Consider the following 23,882-nt stretch of genomic DNA (forward strand, 5'->3'; position numbering starts at 1 on the left):
GAATATGCATGACTGTCATACTGTCAGTAATTATTAGAAATTTTGTCGGACTGTCAAATCTTTTAGTGTCTATATCACAACATGAATGACTGTCACACCTATCGGTGTCTATGGGACAACTTTGCTAACGGGTGCACAATTTGTTCACTGTGTTGAGTAACCTATTGGTGGCTTCAGACTATTTTTTGAACTTTGGTAGCATTGTTGTCTTTTTGACAGATTCCGATATCTCATTCAATTCTATAATGCATAAAGTTATGTCAAACAGTAATTGTTCAAATTTTAAACCTCAGTCTAGAAAAAAATAAAATTAAAAAAAATACTGAGATTCCAGAAAAATTCAAAACGAAATCTTCAATCAAATGGCAAAATCAAAAGCTCAAACACAACAAACGCATGGATAACAACTGTCATATTCCTAAATTGGTACATGCATTTTCTTATGTAGAAAAGGGTGGATTAAACCTGGTGTCATAACTAGCTAAACCACTCACTTCACTGAGTCACTTGTATGACTGTGGCATAAAATCAAGAAGAAATGGTACCACAATAATAAAACAAATTACTTCATTCCACTTTGGGGTTTGACATGCTGATTCTTTAATGTTTACACATCTGATTAGTTTATTCTTAATTTTGTTCAAGTTATTAAATAAGTCTACTGAATGCAATTTACCAATCATATTCCTTCTTTAAGAGAAAAGAGTACTCATTATCTATGATGAATATTTATTGTTTCTTAACAATTGTAAGACGTTATTTATATATCACAGTTATCATTTCCATCAAAAATATTTATGAAAATAGAAATTACATATAATTAACCTAAAAACTTTGACACATTACATATTCATATTTACTCAATTACATATATTCAACTTATTATTCCACATATTCTCATGTAGATAATTTGAAAAAAAAATGAAAATATATCTTAAAATTTATTATAAATATTTTTGAAACATTAACTTGAAACGTTTTAGAGAACCCTTTCAACCACGGAGGTATGTGTTGGTTGATTGATTGATTGTCCTTTATTATTCAAAGAAAAATATTTTTTGAATGTTCAAGACCATCAGTAATTTGGTAAAAATAATGTATAAAATTGAGAATGGAAATGGGGAATGTGTCAAAGAGACAACAACCCGAGCATAGAAAAAAAAGCGTTGTCTTTATTCTACTTTTCATCAAATTAAAAATACATCTACTTTCTAAGAAGATAAATATAAAAATTGGAAATAAAATTGAGAATGGAAATGGGACATATGTGAAAAAGATAACAACCAGAGCAAAGAGCAGACCACTATACATTTGTGTCATGGTATTTATACATAAATAAAACACGAAGGTAATTTTCAAAACAAAAATATCTATGAAAAAAAATATCACAAAGTTTGATCCTTAATTCCACTGATCAAATAAACTATATTTATGCATCTCACAATCAAGTTATAATGCCACAAATCATTCAGTCTATAAATAACAAATGATATAATATAAATCTATGACCAAGTCTTATAAAAATTATTTAGTTTACATAAAAGAACAACTTTCCAGTTTAAATACAAAAATAATCCTTCAGTGTCATAACTGACATAATGCATCTTTAAGAAACAATATATACATGGTTTTGATTGGGTATCCCTCACTAAATTCCATCTGCAAGCAAAATTTACATGAGTAACTAATTTTGCATAAAAACTCTGCCCGAGTCAACTAATTAACTATATAAATCTCATTGTTAGTTCACAAGAAAAGTTGTAAAAATTCGTTGAACTTGTTTAGACTTTCACATATTATGGACAATGTCATTTAAATTTTTATAAAATAGAGAATGGAATTTGGGAATGTGTCAAAGAGACAACAAACCGACCATAGAACAGACAACAGCAGAACCCTTACAGAAATGAAAAGTTTGCTGCAATATTGCAACAATATAGCGGCAATATTGCGGCAAACAAATTTGTTTGCAAGAAGTGTTTGCAAGAAAGTTGCAGGTTGTTGCAGCTACCTGCAATATTCCCGCAATGTTACTGCAACAAAATTTGTTTGCAAGAAAATTGCAGCAAGTTTGCTGCAATGTTGCAAGAAAGAATTTGTTTGCCAGAAAGTTGCAGGAACCTTTTCTTTTATTATTTAAGGAATGACTATTTGCAACAACTTTGCAAGAAAAGTTTCTTTAATAATGTCAGACATGTAGTATTGCACCAATATTTCAAGCATTTTAAAATATTACATATGACTTTTTTTTTTTTTAAAGATTTAAGGTTCAAATAATACACAACATATGGTTTCTTTGAACATTCGATTATGGAATTACTTCAAATTATCTAAATTTGTTATGGTCATACTTTATTTTACTCAGATATATCTGGATATTTGAATAATTTATTTGAAATAATCTTCAAATAACAATTAATGCTTATAAAGTATTCCTAAACTGCACGTTTATCACAATTATATGATATTTTGTAAGGAAAGAATACTTTGGTATTTATTTCAACAAATTTAATCTAAATAATTGAGTCATAATAATGTTTGTTCTATATGTATTATTATGCCTTTTTGTCACTTTTTTGTGACATTTTGCTTTGAACAATATTTTTAATTATAATATTTTCCATCAAATGAATTTAGCCTCACCTGCAGTTTAATTTCTAGTATCATTATTTTAAAATTATTTATACACAAATTATCTTTCTCATCTCAATTAGTAATATGAGCTGGTGATAGAAATGTAATGTGCCATGCCCATCTGGTTTTCATTTATCTCTGTGTAGTGGTAAAGACAGGAAGTACCATAAATTAATGTACACAGAGTTAGAGGCCAAATTAAGGGCAGAGCATTTCTTCTTTGTATATATTTCCATTATAACTTATAACACCAAAGATAAAAAAAAATGTATTTATAATTATTTTTTATTATAATAAATAACAAATATTCAAGATTTAGGCAATTGATATTTATAATTATGGGCAAATTTCAAAGGGATCACATTGAAACAATACCCTAAGCAACCTTGATCAACATATATTCAAAATTTGAACTGGACATGAACATGCATACAACAAACAAAGATGTCTTCTATCAGGAACAAAGTAATATGAATTTTACAATGGATTTAGACATGTTAGATCCAAAAGTTCCAATTGATTCTATTGACACTGGGTAGTGCAGATGATAGCCTTCAGTTGACATGACTCTTGGATTCAGGAAGATTTGTGTTTACACACAATTTGGACAACATCTTTTGGTAAGTACAATGGATTTGAATGTCCACCATTTTGAATAAGTGCATGCTCTTTAACAGTTTAAATAGTGATAAATAAAGAGTCTTTTTAATTTAATAGAGTTGGCAAAAGTATTATACAATAGATTTATGCACATGAATATTATCAAAATTGTGTAAGACAGGAGATATTTTTTTAAATCTTTTTATTACTGTATGTTTTAGAAATAACATTACTTAAATTGAAACAAGAAATCTTCTAATAAAAGCAGTTTGGTATTAAATTAGAGATCTGTGATTTAACTGCCAATAAGAGGTTTGTCAACAAATGGCAACAATGTATAGCTTTCATATATATATACACAACTTATCACAAAAATTAACATTTTAAAGAATAGACAAGACCAATTATGTTATAGTTCAATGAAAAACAAATATTCAGAAAAACAATAACAACCTAGTACTGGCATGAGGTTAAATGTATTCAATCAATAGTTATATGCAATTTCTAGAAGGACTTAATCACTTTTAGACATTGACCCTTTAAGTGAAACAAATTCATGCATAGCAAGTCATTTAACAGTGAGCACCAAATTTTTTATGTTATTTTGAATAGACAGAAAAAATATTACAGTCATTTCTTATAATTTAATTCTAAATTCCATTTTAAACCGTAAAAAACTATGAAAAAACGTTGATGACATCACGGTCACATGACTAAATTATGTATATGGGCTGATAACAAAATAATGTCAGCCAATCAGAAGACACGTTACATCCACAATTAAATTAAATAGTAGTAACTTATATCTGTATATCTTTATAATTTTAGTTATTTTTTTTATGTCTACTAATTAAAATTATTCAACTTTTATTTTGCAGTATTTTTGAAATCAGAAAATTCAACTTTAAGGACAGCGAGACTTACAGAGAAACAGAACTAAAAGCTACACAGATGTAACACGACAACCTATAGAGGACAGAGACCATTTTCAACCTATAGAGGACAGAGACATTTTTTTTTTTTTTTATTAAAACATAAATTTTTAAATTTTTAGTTTTTAATTCAAATTTTACACCTGAATTGTTGAAAGATTTGCTGCAATATTGCTGCAATATTGCAAGAAATTAATTTTCCTGCAATATTGCTGCAACATTGCAGCTAATGAACTTGCCGCAATATTGCTGCAACAATCACAGCTACTGATTTTCCCGCAAACATTTGCAGCAATATTGCCGCAATTTGTTGCGGCAATGTTGCAGCAACTGTTTGCAAGAAAACTAATTTGCATACGAAAAATGAATATTTGCAGCAATATTGCCGCAACTATTTGCAGCAACATTGCCGCAAATATTTGCAAGAAGCCTTATTTTTCTGTAAGGGAAGATCACCAACAGGTCTTCAATGTAGCAACAAATTCCCACAGCTGGAGATGTGCATGTGCATGGAATGAAAAGATGATAAAAATAAGCATACACATTTAAGTTAAGCACCTTCTTCAATTATTTGGGTTGTTCTTCTCTATAACTTCTGATATAACTTTAAATGCTGCAAATATCCAAGGACACTTCATAATCACAATTATAAACACAGAAACAAACATTCCAATATAATATCTCAATATAAATATAGACTTAAGTAGGCATTGGTAAAAACACTTGATAATGTAACACAATAAAAATGGGTGATGTAAATAGTTAATATAAAATAACATGGGTTATTCCAAAAGTGAATATAGCCATGGATGGAAATGCCCTTATATTTACAAAATTGGTAAAAGAGCTTAATGTTTTTTCAAGTCAACTCCACATTTTCACGGCTTTTTCTATTGAATTTCACTGTGTTAAAATTTGAGGCATTTGAGAAAAAAACAGAACAACAATGTGTACATAGTACACAGATGCCCCACTTACTTTATCATTTTCCATGTTCAGTGGACCATGAAATTGAGATCATATCAAAGGAGACATGTGTACTAAATTTCAAATTGATGTGACTTCAACTTTATCTAAAAGTACCTGGACCAAAAACTTTAACCAAACACAGGGACATTCACCACAGGCAGAATGGTGTCCAGAAAAAAATATCATTATTTCAAACTGACATAAAATAACTAAAAAATCATCCATTAAAGTTAAATCACAAATAATCACATTTAAATAATAATGGCACGTTTAGATCTATCACATATATACTGTCATTATACTCGCTGATAAGTAATCACATACTCAGGATAACACTGTGACGCATCAAAAGCAAGAAACTCACGGAAATTCCACGACCCATCAACAACAACTGAGTCATACGATCCGTGTCCTGAGGAATTATGGGAAGGATCGGTACATTTGTCTTTCTCACAAGATTTACACGGGGGACGAGCAAACTTCTTTTCTGTTTCTGTGACAAAGATTTCTCCAAGAGCCATTCGCAACAAAATCATCTTCTTTGGCTTAGATTTGTCCCTTTCACTTTTTTTATCTTCAAAATAAAATGATAACAGATCATCCCACAAACTTTATAATAAAGATAGCATTCCTCATCAACAGAGACTACCTGACTATATGTGTATTAAACAATTAACAAAATGTTTTTAACCTTTACATACATGTACTATTAAGAAAACTATTAACGTTCCCTCCTCTTCCCCACTGTTTTACAGAAAATACATCAGTTATTGAAATAAAATCATCAACAAACAAAAAATTCACGGCTCTGCAGAGAATACTATTTTACCATTACAGACAATATTACCCCCTTTAATTGAACCCCAGATCTGTGATTTACCATGTTAATAGTTATGGATACAAGTATTATAGCACTGGCTACAGTTACATGTATTATAGGCACTGGCTTAACAGTTACATTGAATTAGTTTGGTAATTAATTAGTTCCTTTCCAAACCCTTTATTCCCGTAATAAGTCTCCAATATAACAATAACTTTTTTTGTAATTGTTACATTTCAATGAAACCGTAGCAAGTGCCAATATTATATAACAGATAAAATTTAAATATATGAATTTTATAATATAAATATATATACATGCTATATATAGAGTTTTTTTCAAAGTGTTTCAAGGAAATTTGAAGTTAAATATAAATAAAATATTTTTTGTTATTCTATTCAACTGCTACAGTAACAAACTATTATGCATTTTCCTTGTCAGATAAAGGTTGGGAAATTAAAAGAACAAAGTTCCAATGTCCCCCTTGCGTTGCACATATTTTATCTATCCATGGATCAAAAGCAATAACTAAAAAATATTCTTCTTTTTCCTTTTCTTTAAAACTGTAAGTATAACTATCTTAGACAAATAAATGCTTCTTAGCAAATTCAACGTAATTTCCAATGTAAATAATCATATTTTAAAGGGACGTAATTATAGGTAAAAATATTTGATCATCACTTTTTTTTTAAAGTGTCATAAAAATATGGCAATAATTGCAAACATAAGAGCATTACACCTAACAATTATATTTTCAATTTAATTAATATTTCCACCCAACATAACACTTTTTTAAATATTTGAATGGCACTAACAAGACAGGAGGGATTGATAGACGCCCGGTATTTTTTAATTTTCCCCTGCAAAGCATTGTGTGGGGGGACAATAAGGACTGGAATTATATTTACAAAAAATTTTTGCAGTTCACATAAAGAATTTAGATTACATTATACCTGCATACTGATCTGCCTTTGTTGAGCTTTCTGATGCGTAGACGGCTGCTCCAAACATTGCCTTGTCCGTCAGTCTGATGTCAAAACCCTGTGTGGCGATTGTTGTAATCCTATCTTCCTGTGTACCATGGAAAAGATAATGTTCATTAATCTCAGGGTAAACATCGGTAAAAACATTCTTATCAGCTTTTACAGTCGTAAAAACTTTCCTTTTTTTAATCCCACTAGTAAGATCTCCTAACTGATCAAAAGGTGCCTCTAGTACTCCAGCTTTGTGGAATAGTTTTCCTCTCATCTGAACATACTTTTCAAACAGTTCTGTATTTTCAATCCTTTCAACTTTTGTCACTTGAATATTCGTATAATTCAAGTCTTCCAAGCCAGCACCATCACGACCTTTTCCAACAAATTTCGGTATCCATGTCTCTTCCACAATTTTACTGACAGCTGTTTCTATCTGTCTAGTTACTTTAACCAGTTTATAACGTTCTCTCTTGGTCTGTGAGTTCCATTCCTTCAGGGACTTGGCGGGACCAAATATGGACCAGTAACTAGGAGGTTTGTCTTGGTACTGGTACATCCACAGAAAGAAAGCTGGTGTTCCAGGAGCTGGGGACTCTGGTGGGGCAGATGGCTCCACTGTAGGGGGTGGGGCTGATGGCATCTTTAAAGTCAGACCTAAAATGATGGTTAAAATAAATGAGTTTAGGACAAAAACATAATGAAGAATAATTGCATAATTTAAATAAAAAGGTTACCTTGCTACAATTCATAAATACTCCCCTTTGCAACCTTGGTCTTATTATGTCTCCTTCATGTGGCCCATAATGTTTTATATAACTGGCTTTCAAAACTCTTTTCTCCAGTGTTTCTGATAACAGCAATTCAAGAATATATGCTGTGAATAATTATGTTACATTTGCTTACTTTCCTTCATTTTTGTCACATAAAGATCACCATTCGATTTCTGTAAATTAAAGTGTCATGGATTGTTTAGGTTTTCTCCTGAGGATTCCATAACACTTTACACAATTATAAGTTGCTATTTTAAGAAAACAACAGTACTTATCTATCTACAAAAACTGTCATATAGAATATGAGTATAAATTCTAACCCATGGTTAAATGAAAACAAATCTAAGGCTGCCATGAATTCTTTCTTAATTTAAAACATGTAACACAGAACAGCCAGATTTGTGTATTTATGCGCTTGTGCTAAAAGTAGATATACTTTGATTACACTGGTTGATGATAATAGGTTGTCATATTAGAATATTATTCAACTTTTACTCAAAATGTCAGATTTTGATTTTTTTTATAATTAGTCTTTAACATTGTCTACTTTCAAAGGGAGACAATCCTTCATTTGAGACTATCAGCACCTTTATTAATTCTATACTCAAGTGATTCTGTATTTCATGTACTGATCCCTCACATATCAATTAACATCAAACCTTATCAGACCACACGGTATGGATTTTTCTCATTGTTGAAGGCCGTATAGTTGCATATAATTGCTCACATTCATTGCCTTTTAACTTTGTTGGAAAGTTGTCTCATTGGCAATCATACCACATCTCTTTATTTTAATAATGGATAAATCTATTAGATTTTAATCTCACCTTTTGTAACTTGAAATTCCTTAAGCAAAGCCTATAAGAAAAAAAGAATACATTAATACGAAGTTTAATCAAGTTTTGATACTATATGTAGTTAAGCCAAAAACAGTAAGGTTCTTAATAAAAATGCATTTTTATTCAAATTGTAAGAACTTTTAAAAAGGATATGTATTTTTCAATCATGAGAAGAAATGTGGTTAATTTAATTAAACTTACATTTTCCACCACCATACAGTCTTTACTCCTGTCAAACACAACAATATAGATGTGTTGTAACTTTGTGTCACCGTGCTTCAAATCAAACCTCCTGATACAACTCTCCATAGTCTTGGCCATCACATCAGGGGGGTACTTTAGAGCTCCTGTCCCCAGGGTGGGGAAGGCTAAATACTTGGCGTCATGGCTATGTGCCTTCTCCAGACAGTTAGTGATAAAATCTGTCAGAACCTGAAACAAAGCAATAGGATTACAATACATATCCTATGTTGAGGCCTTTTAAAAAGGGTTATCTTACAAATTGAACAATGATTTGATTTACTTATCAGCCCTGTAGAATATTTCTCAACCCCAAGAATTTACAGGAGCTATAATTTGTACTGTAGTTACATATTTAAGGAGTCATATCAAAACATTTATCTAATTCTGTTTCCAATAATTTTTGAAAGAGAAGGATATATTGAAATAAAGCAACTAAACCTACATGTTTCAATCTTAATAAAGCTCTGAATTGTGATTAAATATTTGACATAGCATAGATTTCTGACACACAAAAAATTGTTGTGAAAGTTGTGAAAAAACTGAAAAATGTTAACTTGGACATCTAGTCCCGAATTTTAAACTGTCTTCTACCTACCTGTTGTGGATTATCTGAGGTATTTTTCCAGTCAGGTAAAGAACCAAAGTAAACAAATCTACAATGAAGTTTGTATGCTCTGGTAGCTGCCACATCTCCATAGTCTACACCCGAGGGATAGTTATTATCACAAGCTGTCTGTATGTCTGGTCCTGCAGCTTCTAAAACTGATTTAGATAATGCTCCATATTTCAACTTTAATTCTTTGGATGCTGTTATGACCATCACATCACACTAGAAAACAATAAACATGATATGTGTAATGGAAATAAAATCAAAGGGAGAAAGCACTGTGAGGTCAGTAACTGTGGATTTATTTATTTTCGTGGATTACTGAAAACTTGCAAGTTTGTGGATGTTTTATTTTGTGGTTTTGCTGAGGTGTGCATCCAATCTTATAGAACATTAATTTTGTTATTTGTTTAATTTTGTGCTTCACCTGTACTCTTGAAATCCATTAAAAACAGTATCCAATGAATAATGATACCTTCAGCTTATGTGATTTTATTGGCAAGGAAAAGGTTATGTTACATTGCAATCCAAAGAGCATATTATGGCATGACCATATTAAAGCACAAATAAGTTAACAAATTTACAGGCTACAGAACAACTAGAAACAAATAGATTTTGATTTAATCTTAACAAAGTGCAGTTGAATATTTAAGGTCAATCTGGGATTTCATTATTTGTGGTTATTCACATATTGAATCTGAAAAAAAACCAATTCAGTCCAGTTCATCATAAATACTTGGAGATCTTGGAAAAGTCCATACCAACAATGGTTTATATAGTAAGAAGTTTTACTAAATAAATCCTTGTGGCAAGGTTCCTAATGTGAAGAATTTGTTTTAACGTCTTACCCTTTGTTTAGTGATAGTCCCTTTCTGTATTATAACATTAATATTTCCACATTTACAGGAATGACTGCCACCCTGAGATACAGCACCTAAAAATTGTACAGTTTATAATGGTATAACAGTAGAGAACGACTAAAACTCTCCCTTAAATATAAAATTAGTGTTTCTCTATACAAAAATTCAATACTCAAGCATCTTAATTCTGTGAGCACTTTACCCCTAGCCCTAAAGGTTCATAGCATTTACTTGATCATATTTTCACTGTCTCTGAAAAAAAAAACCTATTTCAAAAAAGAATATGTGTCTACCCCTAATCAGGAACCTTGTCGGTGTGATTGTCCCATGACATATCTGAATGATTTTTGATTTGGACTAATGCTGTTGATAGCAATCTTTATTTACTTTTGCCCAATTCATTTACAACTTTGTAGATACTTTGTCTATTGATGAAGGAAAAAAATCATGTTTTAATGTTATAGTCATGAGTCTGAAGCTCTTTTCTGGATTTATCTTCATCAGGAAGGTTCAAAACAAAATAGTTAAATGTCAAGAACAGTTGAAGACCTATAAAATGAAGACTGTATATTGCCCTCTAGAGTTATTTGTATTGTTGGGTTGCTGTCTCATTGTCTTATATATACCATAGATCTCACTTTTCATATAGAGTGTCTCAGATTTTAATTTGTATAAAAATTACACAAGAATTAGTCAGGTTTGAAAGGTTTTAGAATTTTTTTTATTAGACAGAACCTATTCAATCTCTCTGTCTTTGAGGAAACCTAGATATGTTAAAAGTTCTCCATATTTCTAACCTTAACTTATGAATGTCTTTCTTACCTGATATTTCCCTTGCTTTCCTTTCAAATGCCTGAAAATAAGATATATTTATATTTTTCTTTCTTTAAATCCTATACATAGTTATTGATTGATCATTGGACGTCCAGCAAGCAGAAAACCTTACAAGAGTATTCAACACAATACAATTCCTTATAGATACAAATGAAAATGTTTCATACAAAATATTGGTAAAAAAAATAGTACCGGAATCAGTAAATTTAGATTTTAAAGCAGTAAACCAAAATATGCATTGTGTGAAAACTTAAAGGCCAAATGTTTAAAATTGTGATGCATAAACCTACCCTATATACAGAATTCTGTGTTCTATGACAAACTATAACAATAGAATCGATAGAAGTGGAATGAAATAACTGTTCAAAGTCCACGACTGACTGAAGCATGGTATCTGTCAATATATCATCTGGGTAGTTCAAGTATCCTGATCCAAAGGGAGGTAAGGCAAGGGAAGTAACTCCATACTGTTCTGCCATAGTTAGACAGTTGGTCATAGCTGTGGTTATTGCCTATAAAACATATAAACTCAACTTATACTTTGAGCAGCACTTTGTCCAGCCCTTGAACCCATTGCATATTTAAATGACCTGCAATGGTCTTTAAATTGAAATGTCCAAACTGTACATTGATTATAGAGAGACACTGAGACAACATTTTTTATATATTTATTTCAAGGGTTCAAAATACTTATGTAAGCTTGGAGGAAGAAATAAACATGGACTACTATTGCTAATTTTTCATCTTCATAAAAGTGTAACAATTCATTTCGGGATTCCATCCCAAAACCAATTTAATTGTTTTAATAACAGTGACTTTGACCTTTGACCTGTTGATGTCAAAATAAATAGTCTTTCTCTATTTCTCTGTATCTTTCATCTATAGGGCAATTTGATATTTTATAACAACTGTTTTGTATCAGGGTTTTTTCTAGCAACTTACAACTTTTTTTCAAACATTTTTCATGACATTCATGATAAATTAAAATCAATTCATTTTATTTTCTTTAGCATTGGGGATATTATTTATATAAGTCATAACAAAATTTACTTGTTTGAGACCGCATAGACCCCTCCCCTTTTAAATCTTACTTTCCCTTAATCAAGTTATTTCATGAAATGAATCCTATTTTGATTTAACCTAGAAATCCTTTTGTTCACATATTGTTGTCAATATTATGGAGTAAAATTATGCAACTGTCATACAAGTGAGAGGTTTAGCTAGTTATAAAACAAGATTTAATCCACAATTTTCTACATAAGAAAATGCCTGTACCAAGTCAGAAATATGACAGATGTTATCCATTCGTTTGATGTGTGGTTGCATGCTTTTGATTTGGCCATGTGATTAGGGACTTTCCGCTTGGAATTATCCTCGGAGTTCAGTATTTTTGTGATCTTAAGTTTAATTACCTGTTTGTTGTTGTCCTCCCATTTAGGTAAGGTCACATGATACACTTTACGACATTTTAGATTTCCACCATTGGTTACAGCAACTTCATTCTCAGTTATCCCCCCTGGATAGTTCTCCTCACATTCTTTCTGAATTGCATCACCCCCACTGTCAGCTAAAGCCTTTGACCCACGACCCGTTTCAAGGTCAAGGTCACTGTTCACACTATTTACAATTACATCTGCCTACAACAAAAATATAATTCACAGAATAATCATCAGAGATTAGTAAAGTTATTTAACAATGCATGGTACTGGAACATAAATTTTAAGTAAAATAACTAGAGGCTCTAAAGAGCCTGAGTCGCTCACCTTGGTCTATGTGAATATTAAACAAAGGAAGCAGATGGATTCATGACAAAATTGTGTTTTGGTGATAGTGATGTGTTTGTACATCTTACTTTACTGAGCATTCTTGCTGCTTACAATTATCTCTATCTATAATGAACTTGGCCCAGTAGTTTCAGTGGAAAATGTTAGTTAAAATTTACAAATTTTATGAAAATTATTAAAAATTGACTATAAAGGACAATAACTCCTTAGGGGTCAATTGACAATTTCCGTCATGTTGACTTATTTGTAAATCTTACTTTGCTTAACATTATTGATGTTTACAGTTTATCTCTATCTATAATAATATTCAAGATAATAACCAAAAACAGCAAAATTTCCTGAAAATTACCAATTCAGGGGCAGCAACCCAACAACGGGTTGTCAGATTCATCTGAAAATTTCAGGGCAGATAGATCTTAACCTGATAAACAATTCTACCCCATGTCAGATTTGCTCTTAAGGCTGTGGTTTCAGAGTTATAAGCCAAAATCTACATTTCACCCCTATGTTCTATTTTTAGCCATGGTGGCCATCTTGGTTGGTTGGCCAGGTCACCGGACACAATTTTTAAACTAGATACCCAAATGATGATTGTGGCCAAGTTTGGTTTAATTTGGCCCAGTAGTTTCAGAGGAGAAGATTTTTGTAAAAGATGACTAAGATTTACGAAAAATGGTTAAAAATTGACTATAACGGGCAATAACTCCTTAAGGGGTCAACAGACCATTTTGGTCCTGTTGACTTCTTTGTAGATCTTACTTTACTGAACATTTTTGCTGTTTACAGTTTATCTCTATCTATAATAATATACAAGATAATAACCAAAAACAGCAAAATTTCCTTAAAATTACCAATTCAGGGGCAGCAACCTATCAACGGGTTGTCCGATTCATCTCAAAATTTCAGGGCAGATAGATCTTGACATGATTAACAATTTTATCCCATGTCAGATTTGCACTAAATGCTTTGGTTTTTGAGTTATAAGCCAAAAACTGCATTTTACTCCTATGTTCTTTTTTTAGCCATGGCGGCCATCTTGGTTGGTTGGGCGGGTCACCGGACACAATTTTTAAACTAGATACCCTAATAATGATTTTGACCATGTTTGGTTAAATTTGGCCCAGCAGTTTCAGAGGAGAAGATTTTTGTAAAAGTTAACGACGCCGGAAGCCGGACGCCGGACGCCAAGTGATGAGAAAAGCTCACTTGGCCCTTTGGGCCAGGTGAGCTAAAAACGAGGAAAATAAAATTAACATTTGAACAATGTTATCTTTCATAAAATATCAAAGTAACTATAAAATCGTTTAATTGTATATTTTGCTTTGCCAAATTTATTGAAAACGAGAAAAGAAGTGCAACAAGTTAGATAACTCTTACATTCTCTTCTGCTATCTTTCCTGTATTACTCTAACTTAGATAATGCTTACGTTCTCTTCAGCTATCTTTCCCTGTATTATGCTAACTTTGATATTTCCAATCTTTACAAACTTTCTCCGTCTTGGTTTTTGTTCCTCAAGTAAGTCTGGTGTAGACTTTGATAAAGCTGGTAATAAAAAATAAATAATATATAAGGAGCATTAAGAAGACATGGTATGATTGGCAATTCAGTCAGATAACTTTTAACCAAAAACAATATTTTATCAAACAAACAATAACAAGTAATAGTATATATCCTTCAAATATAAGAAAAAGACATTATGGTATAGTGATCTATAGTTAGATATAAGATACCAAGCGATTACAAAATGTAAAACAATTCAACTAATATTTATGTCTTATCATTCTTTCAGAATAGTGTAAGTCTTTTTCCTACATATATATAACTAGTCTTTGATTAGCATCATCCAACATGTTATCGGTTAAATACAAATTGTCTTTGTTACCTTTATTTGTATGTAAGTTGGTGTCCCTGGCTATCTGTGTCGGGTTTCTTGTTGGAGATTTCCCTTCCTTCTTACTAAAAACATCCCCCATTATTTATTTCTAGCTGAAATATGGAAGAGTTAATATTATTGATTATAACCATGATTTAACATGATCTGCAGCTCATATTTTGAAAAAAATTTGGTCAACAGTACTTTTAACACATAATAGTACTTGGAGCATATAATTATATTACATTTTTGGTTGCCAAACCAACATTCTCATTTGACCTCAAATAAAATAATTCTGTTGTCATCAATTAAACTTTTATTTTGAAATTGTTGTTTAGATTTTAACTGAACATAGCTATAGACTGGTACTCAACCGTTATTGAAATTCTTGACAATATTTGTATATTTCGAAAGAATATACTTGATATTTTACGGAGGGAACCACTGTTTTCTCTATTTTGTGCATTTTTCCTTTGATCTTTTTTTGTGATAATTTATATATTATGCTACTCGCTTGAGATGGACAATTATCGCTAGAAACTAAGGAGGCACATGGCGTTGTTAATGAAATTGACAACGTCTTCATAGGTAAAATAGCGATAAACAGATTATCATTAGTCCTCTCAACTCGATTGTTTTTCTCGATTTCGTCGTACCGGTGTCATATGGTATTTTGAACCCCCTAAAAAGTGAACCCGGGGTCAAAATACCATGCGGTAAAATGACCCCGGGGTCATTATACCGCATGGTATTTTGACCCCGGGGTCATTTTTCACATATGGTATTTTGAACCCCCCTGCGGTATATTGAACCCCCCTGTTTTTGATAAATAGTATTGCAGATAATCTAATTAACTATTTATTGGCTATCATTTTTTTAAATTTGTGGTTTTAAGTAGGGGGTTCAATATACCGCAGGGGGGTCAAAATACCATGGCAAAGTAAAATTTTCAAAATATCTTTTTCATCAAACTTAATACATACAAACTACTTGTGTGTGTATATTAACTATATATAAGAGCTAAAATTGCCAGATTTTTTTGAATTGTCTATAGTAAGGGGTTCAATATACCGCAGGGGGGTCAAAATACCATGGCAAAGTAAAATTTTCAAAATATCTTTTCCATCAAAGTTAATACATACAAACTACTTGTGTGTGTATATTAACTACATAAAAGAGCTAAAATTGCCAGATTTTTTTGAATTGTCTATAGTAAGGGGTTCAATATACCGCAGGGGGTTCAAAATACCATGGCTAAGTAAAATTTTCAAAATATCATTTCCAGTTTATTTAATACATACAAACTACTTATTGGAGTATTATAACTATGTTAAGGAGTTAGAATAGCTTGAATTTTTTAAATTGAAGGTCTATAGTAGGGGGTTCAATATACCGCAGGGGGGTCAAAATACCATGGCTAAGTAAAATTTTCAAAATATCTTTTCCAGTATATTAAATACATACAAACTACTTACTGGAGTAATATAACTATGTTAAGGATTTAGAATAGCTTAAATTTTTGAAATTCAAGGTCTTTAGTAGGGGGTTCAATATACCGCAGGGGGGTCAAAATACCATGGCTAAGTAAAATTTTCAAAATGTCTTTTCCAGTTTATTTAATACATACAAACTACTTATTGGAGTAATATAACTATGTAAAGGAGTTAGAATAGCTTCAATTTTTGAAATTAAAGGTCTATAGTAGGGGTTTCAATATACCGCAGGGGGGTCAAAATACCATGGCTAAGTAACATTTTCAAAATATCTTTTCCAGTATATTATATACATACAAACTACTTATTGGAGTATTATAACTATGGTAAGGAGTAAGAATAGCTTCAATTTTTGAAATTGAAGGTCTATAGTAGGGGGTTCAATATACCGCAGGGGGGTCAAAATACCATGGCTAAGTAAAATTCTACAAATATCTTTTCCAGTATATTAAATACATACAAACTACTTATTGGAGTATTATAACTATGTTAAGGAGTTAGAATAGCTTCAATTTTTGAAATTCAAGGTCTATAGTAGTGGGTTCAATATACCGCAGGGGGTCAAAATACCATGGCTAAGTAAAATTTTACAAATATCTTTTCCAGTATATTAAATACATACAAACTACTTATTGGAGTAATATAACTATGTTAAGGAGTTAGAATAGCTTCAATTTTTGAAATTCAAGGTCTATAGTAGGGGGTTCAATATACCGCAGGGGGGTCAAAATACCATGGCTAAGTAAAATTTTCAAAATATCTTTTCCAGTATATTAAATACATACAAACTACTTATTGGAGTATTATAACTATGTTAAGGAGTTAGAATAGCTTGAATTTTTGAAATTGAAGGTCTATAGTAGGGGGTTCAATATACCGCAGGGGGGTCAAAATACCATGGCTAAGTAAAATTTTCAAAATATCTTTTCCAGTATATTAAATACATACAAACAACTTATTGGAGTAATACAACTATGTTAAGGATTTAGAATAGCTTGAATTTTTGAAATTCAAGGTCTATAGTAGGGGGTTCAATATACCGCAGGGGGGTCAAAATACCATGGCTAAGTAAAATTTTCAAAATATCTTTTCCAGTATATTAAATACATACAAACTACTTATTGGAGTAATATAACTATGTTAAGGATTTAGAATAGCTTGAATTTTTGAAATTCTAGGTCTATAGTAGGGGGTTCAATATACCGCAGGGGGTTCAAAATACCATGGCTAAGTAAAATTTTCAAAATATCTTTTCCAGTTTATTTAATACATACAAACTACTTATTGGAGTATTATAACTATGTTAAGGAGTTAGAATAGCTTGAATTTTTGAAATTGAAGGTCTATAGCAGGGGGTTCAATATACCGCAGGGGGGTCAAAATACCATGGCTAAGTAAAATTTTCAAAATATCTTTTCCAGTATATTAAATACATACATACTACTTATTGGAGTAAAACAACTATGTTAAGGAGTTAGAATAACTTGAATTTTTGAAATTCAAGGTCTATAGTAGGGGGTTCAATATACCGCAGGGGGGTCAAAATACCATGGCTAAGTAAAATTTTACAAATGTCTTTTGCAGTATATTAAATACATACAAACTACTTATTGGAGTAATATAACTATGTTAAGGATTTAGAATAGCTTGAATTTTTGAAATTCAAGGTCTATAGTAGGGGGTTCAATATACCGCAGGGGGGTCAAAATACCATGGCTAAGTAAAATTTTCAAAAATATCTTTTCCAGTATATTAAATACATACAAACTACTTATTGGAGTATTATAACTATGTTAAGGAGTTAGAACCTTGAATTTTTGAAATTCAAGGTCTATAGTAGGGGGAAATTTTACTTTGCCATGGTATTTGGACCCCCCTGCGGTATATTGAACCCCCTACTCTAGGCCTTTAATTTCAGAAATTCTATCAATTCTAACTCTTTTATGTAGTTAGAATACACCCATAGGTAGATGTATTTATTAAACTTGCTGGAAAAGATATTTTGAAATTTTACTTTGTCATTGTATTTTGACCCCCTGCGATATATTGAACCCCTTACTATAGACAATTCAAAAAAATCTGGCAATTTTAGCTCTTATATGTTGTTAATATACACACACAAGTAGTTTGTATGTATTTACTTTGATGGAAAAGATATTTTGAAAATTTTACTTTAAATTGCCATGGTATTTTGACCCCCCTTGCTGTATATTGAACCCCTCACTCTAGACCTCTAATTTAAAAAGTTCTGGTATTTCTAACTTTTAAATGTAGTTAGAATACACAAATAAGCAGTTTGTATGTATTAAACTTGCTAGAAAAGATATTTTGAAAATTTTACTTTGCCATGGTATTTTGACCCCCTGCGATTTATTGAACCCCTTACTCTAGACAATTCAAATAATTCTGGCAATTTTAACTCTTATATGTAGTTAATATACACCAACAAGTAGTTTGTTTGGACACATTCAATGCCTTGTGTGTTATCTCTAATGCCAATGTAATATTTATTCTGTGTGTTATCTCTAATGCCAATGTTATATTTATTCTGTGTGTTATCTCTAATGCCAATGTTATATTTATTCTGTGTGTTATCTCTAATGCCAATGTTATATTTATTCTGTGTGTTATCTCTAATGCCAATGTTATATTTATTCTGTGTGTTATCTCTAATGCCAATGTTATATTTATTCTGTGGGTTATCTCTAATGCCAATGTTATATTTATTTTGTGGGTTATCTCTAATGCCAATGTTATATTTATTCTGTGTGTTATCTCTAATGCCAATGTTATATTTATTCTGTGTGTTATCTCTAATGCCAATGTTATATTTATTCTGTGTGTTATCTCTAATGCCAATGTTATATTTATTCTGTGTGTTATCTCTAATGCCAATGTTATATTTATTTTGTGGGTTATCTCTAATGCCAATGTTATATTTATTCTGTGTGTTATCTCTAATGCCAATGTTATATTTATTCTGTGTGTTATCTCTAATGCCAATGTTATATTTATTTTGTGGGTTATCTCTAATGCCAATGTTATATTTATTCTGTGTGTTATCTCTAATGCCAATTTTATATTTATTCTGTGTGTTATCTCTAATGCCAATGTTATATTTATTCTGTGTGTTATCTCTAATGCCAATGTTATATATATATATCTTTTCTGTTTTTTTTATTTGTCTGCAAATTAACTCAATGTATCCTTCACTAATAAGCATCTGGATATTCCTGGAGAGTTGTCTCATTATCAATCCTACCAAATCTTCTTATTTTGATATTTACTGCAGCCTGCAGGGTGAATTGTTCAGGCTGTGTGAGTGCAGTAGAATGTGTCGCAATGTACATCATGTACATGCCTGTGGTATATATAATATGCTATCCTATTTTACAGTTAGGCATTTTTGCTTGTGAGAGTGTCTCATTGGCAATCCTAACACAGTACTTAGTCTAATATCTCAGACAGTCTCAACTAGAGATATTACAATTAACAATTATGTATTGGTATAAAAGACGCCATGTGAGGTTGTTGGCAAAATTTTTCCTAAATAGACTATAATAGGCCTTGTTTAAGGATTCTGAGGAGTACACATCAGATAATCCCAAAAAGGATTAGTTTGAAAAAATTACAATAACAAAAGGCCTAATTACATATATGATTATCACCATCACCTCCACTGACCCAGGAACATATATATATTAACATACTGTTCCCAGATTGACCTCAAAACATTATATATAACATTATAATTCAAAACTTTACAAAAGGTTAATTAGCAGTAAAGTTAGTTTGATAAAAGTTTCAGTATTCACATTTTACCAAAAGTGAAAGTCAAAGCAATATTTAGATTTACTAAATTTAGGTAATTAATTCAACCTTACAGGTCATGGATTGATCCTATTAAACAAGAAACTTTATAATAATTGTACATTTTATCAACTGCAACATGAATTAATTATTCAATCTGTAACGGCAAAAACCTTTATATACTTAATAGCTTTTCCTTTTGAAATACTCATAGACATCTAAAAAGAAACTACAAAACATTGACTTGCGAAATAAGTAATCAATATTACCAATAAAGGCAATATATTAAAACAGAGAGTAACAAATCTTACTGGTATTCCTTTTTAAATGTTTTTACAATATATCATCTTTCTTTTTGTCATGTTCGAAAAATGTCGACTTATCTTATTGCCTTTGATTTATTTTGGTGTTTGCTTGTTTGTTGAAAACGAAAGTACAATGTTAAAAAGGGAAACTACTCAGTCTGCATGACGATTAATTTCCCGCCAAATATGTACAAATTTTATCTTTTTTTTTTTTCTTCTTTTTTTTTCTTAATGAAGAAACAAGAATGTGTCCATAGTACACGAATGCCCCACTAGCACTATCATTTTCTACGTTCAGTGGACCGTGAAATTAGGGACAACACTCTACACATGTACTAGGTTTTAAGGGAGCTACCATTTGATTTTTATGGGGGGGCTAGGATGAAAAATTTTGTCCTGCTTTTTTTTTTAGTTGTAATCTCTGTCCTGCCTTTTTATTTTTTACTCTATTCGGTCCTGCCTTTTTTTTTACTAGTTTATCCTGACTTTTTTTACACAAATTGTCATCCTGCCTTTTTTTTTTTAACAAGTTTCTCATCCTGCCTTTTTTTTTACTCAAAACTCCTGTCCTGCCTATTTTTTTCAAATTTCATCCTAGCCCCCCCATAAAAATCAAATGGTAGCTCCCTAAGTTGATTTGTCTTCAACTTCATTCAAAATTATCTTGACAAAAAACTTTAACCTGAAACGGACGTACGGACGGACGGAACAACGGACGAGCGGACGGACGCACAGACCCCCCCCCCCAAAAAAACCCCAATGCCCATAAAAGTGGCATCAAAACTAAAAATACAATATAATATTGGATAATGTAGGAAACTGACCTGGAGTGAAGTCTGCATCAAAGAGTTGGAAAGTAGGAATTCAGAATGTAAATTGAATGTTCTTAATCTTTGAGGAATTCTGATATGATTGTACAGACTCAAAAATTTCTTTGTTTTGTTTAAATGAAATGTCCCCGTGACAAGCAAATAGAAGCTCAATATAAATAGCATATCTTTCTAATTTAAAAAAAACCCAACAATATGTATGATGTATCTTTCTTCGATGTGAAAAGGGCACTCTAAAAGTAGTGAGTACTACATGTATCCTCAACGTGACAGTTTTGACACACAGCGGAGGGGATCGTATTAAGAGATTATTCAGGTTTTTGGTGAGGATTGTGTTGTATAGAGAACATCCAGGTTTTTGAGGGGATTGTGTTGTATAGAGATTATTCAGGTTTTTGGTAAGGATTGTGTTGTATAGAGATCATCCAGGTTTTTGGTGGTGATTGTGTTGTATAGAGATTATTCAGGTTTTTGGTAAGGATTGTGTTGTATAGAGATTATTTAGGTTTTTGGTGGGGGATTGTGTTGTATAGAGATAATTCAGGTTTTTGGTAGGGATTGTGTTGTACAGAGATCATCCAGGTTTTTTGTGGGGATTGTGTTGTATAGAGATTATTCAGGTTTTTGGTGGGAATTGTGTTGTATAGAGATCATCCAGGTTTTTGGTAGGGATTGTGTTGTATAGAGATCATCCAGGTTTTTGGTGGGGATTGTGTTGTTAAGAGATCATCCAGGTTTTTGGTGGGGATTGTGTTGTATAGAGATCATCCAGGTTTTTGGTAGGGATTGTGTTGTAAAGAGATCATCCAGGTTTTTGGTGGAGATTGTGTTGTATAGAGATCATCCAGGTTTTTGGCGGAGATTGTGTTGTATAGAGATCATCCAGGTTTTTGGTGGGGATCATGTTGTATAGAGATTATTCAGGTTTTTGGTGGGAATTGTGTTGTATAGAGATCATCCAGGTTTTTGGTAGGGATTGTGTTGTATAGAGATCATCCAGGTTTTTGGTGGGGATTGTGTTGTTAAGAGATCATCCATGCAGGTTTTTGGTGGGGATTGTGTTGTATAGAGATCATCCAGGTTTTTGGTAGGGATTGTGTTGTAAAGAGATCATCCAGGTTTTTGGTGGAGATTGTGTTCTATAGAGATCATCCAGGTTTTTGGCGGAGATTGTGTTGTATAGAGATCATCCAGGTTTTAGGTGGGGATCATGTTGTATAGAGATTATCCAGGTTTTTGGTGGAGATCGTGTTGTATAGAGATCATCCAGGTTTTTGGTGGGGATTGTGTTGTATAGAGATCATCCAGGTTTTTGGTGGGGATCATGTTGTATAGAGATCATCCAGGGTTTTGGTGGAGATCGTGTTGTATAGAGATCATCCAGGTTTTTGGTGGGGATTGTGTTGTATAGTGATCATCCAGGTTTTTGGTGGGGATTGTGTTGTATAAAGATCATCCAGGTTTTTGGTGGGGATTGTGTTGTATAGAGATTATTCAGGTTTTTGGTGGGGATTGTGTTGTATAGAGATCATCCAGGTTTTTGGTGGAGATCGTGTTCTATAGAGATTATCGAGGTTTTGGGAGGGGATTGTGTTGTATAGAGATCATCCAGGTTTTTGGTTGGGATTGTGTTGTATAGAGAACATCCAGGGTTTTGGTTGGGATCGTGTTATATAGAGATTAACCCTTTTTTTGCAGGAGATCGTGTTGTATAGAGATTATCAACCTTTTTTTCACGGGTGGGGATCGTGTTGTATAGAGATCACCTATGATGTTAGTGGAGATTGTGTTGTATAAGAGATCATTCAGACTTTATGTAGGGATCGTGTTGTATAAGAGATCATTTAGATTTTTTGTGGGGAACGTGTTGTATTAGAGATAATTCAGATTTTTTGTGGGGATTGTGTTGTATAGAGATCATTCAGGTTTTGAAGTGGATGGTGTTGTATAGAGTTCATCCAGGATTTCGGTGGGGATGGTGTTGTATAGAGATTATTCAGGTTTTTGTGGGGATTGTGTTGTATAGAGATTATTGCAGGTTTTTGGTGGGGATTGTGTTGTATAGAGATTATTCAGGTTTTGTGTTGTATAGAGATCATCCAGGTTTTGAAGGGGATGGTGTTGTATAGAGTTCATCCAGGATTTCAGTGGGGATGGTGTTGTATAGAGATTATTCAGGTTTTTGTGGGGATTGTGTTGTATAGAGATTATTCAGGTTTTGGGTGGGGGTTGTGTTGTGTAGTATAGAGATCATCCAGGTTTTTGGTTGGGATTGTGTTGTATAGATATCATCCAGGGTTTTGGTTGGGATCGTGTTATATAGACATTAACCCTTTTTTGCAGGAGATCGTGTTGTATAAAGATTATCCACCTTTTTTCACGGGTGGGGATCGTGTTGTATAGAGATCACTTATGATGTTGGTGGAGATCGTGTTGTATAAGAGATCATTCAGACTTTATGTGGGGATCGTGTTGTATAAGAGATCATTTAGATTTTTTGTGGGGATCGTGTTGTATTAGAGATCATTCAGATTTTTTGTGGGGATTGTGTTGTATAGAGATTATCCAGGTTTTTGGTGGGGATTGTGTTGTATAGAGATTATTCAGGTTTTTGGTGGGGATTGTGTTGTATAGAGATCATCCAGGTTTTTGGTGGTGATTGTGTTGTATCTATGGTCAAAGCCATAAAACTGCAAAGCCT

At 32.1% G+C, this 23,882-nt stretch overlaps 1 protein-coding gene across 1 annotated transcript; it reads right to left on the reverse strand.

The window, feature by feature from the left end:
• Positions 1-1,225: 1,225 nt before the first annotated feature.
• LOC139484566 (protein mono-ADP-ribosyltransferase PARP15-like) lies at positions 1,226-20,483 on the reverse strand. The gene is made up of 13 exons (XM_071268337.1): positions 20,358-20,483; positions 14,753-14,856; positions 14,297-14,412; positions 12,498-12,722; positions 11,376-11,597; positions 11,074-11,104; positions 10,240-10,325; positions 9,380-9,613; positions 8,743-8,973; positions 8,530-8,560; positions 6,909-7,586; positions 4,623-5,709; positions 1,226-2,074 (listed from the first exon to the last, which is right to left on the reverse strand). The coding sequence occupies exons 2-12, from the start codon at positions 14,841-14,843 to the stop codon at positions 5,432-5,434; spliced, it is 2,223 nt and encodes a 740-aa protein (XP_071124438.1). The 5' UTR covers positions 14,844-14,856; positions 20,358-20,483; the 3' UTR covers positions 1,226-2,074; positions 4,623-5,431.
• Positions 20,484-23,882: the final 3,399 nt, after the last annotated feature.

This window comes from Mytilus edulis, chromosome 8, assembly GCF_963676685.1.
Source record: "Mytilus edulis chromosome 8, xbMytEdul2.2, whole genome shotgun sequence".
NCBI lineage: Eukaryota > Metazoa > Mollusca > Bivalvia > Mytilida > Mytilidae > Mytilus > Mytilus edulis.

What these genes read in the sequence shown, in the direction of transcription:
- LOC139484566 (XM_071268337.1), bottom strand. Translation starts at nt 14,843, where the DNA reads ATGGGGGATGTTTTTAGTAAGAAGGAAGGGAAATCTCCAACAAGAAAC. An exon ending in GGAATTTCAAGTTACAAAAG is followed by an intron (nt 7,587 to 8,529) that starts GTGAGATTAAAA and finishes CCATCATTTTAG; the next exon opens with GTCTGACTTTAAAGATGCCA. An exon ending in AAAGGCAGATCAGTATGCAG is followed by an intron (nt 5,710 to 6,908) that starts GTATAATGTAAT and finishes TTTATTTTGAAG; the next exon opens with ATAAAAAAAGTGAAAGGGAC.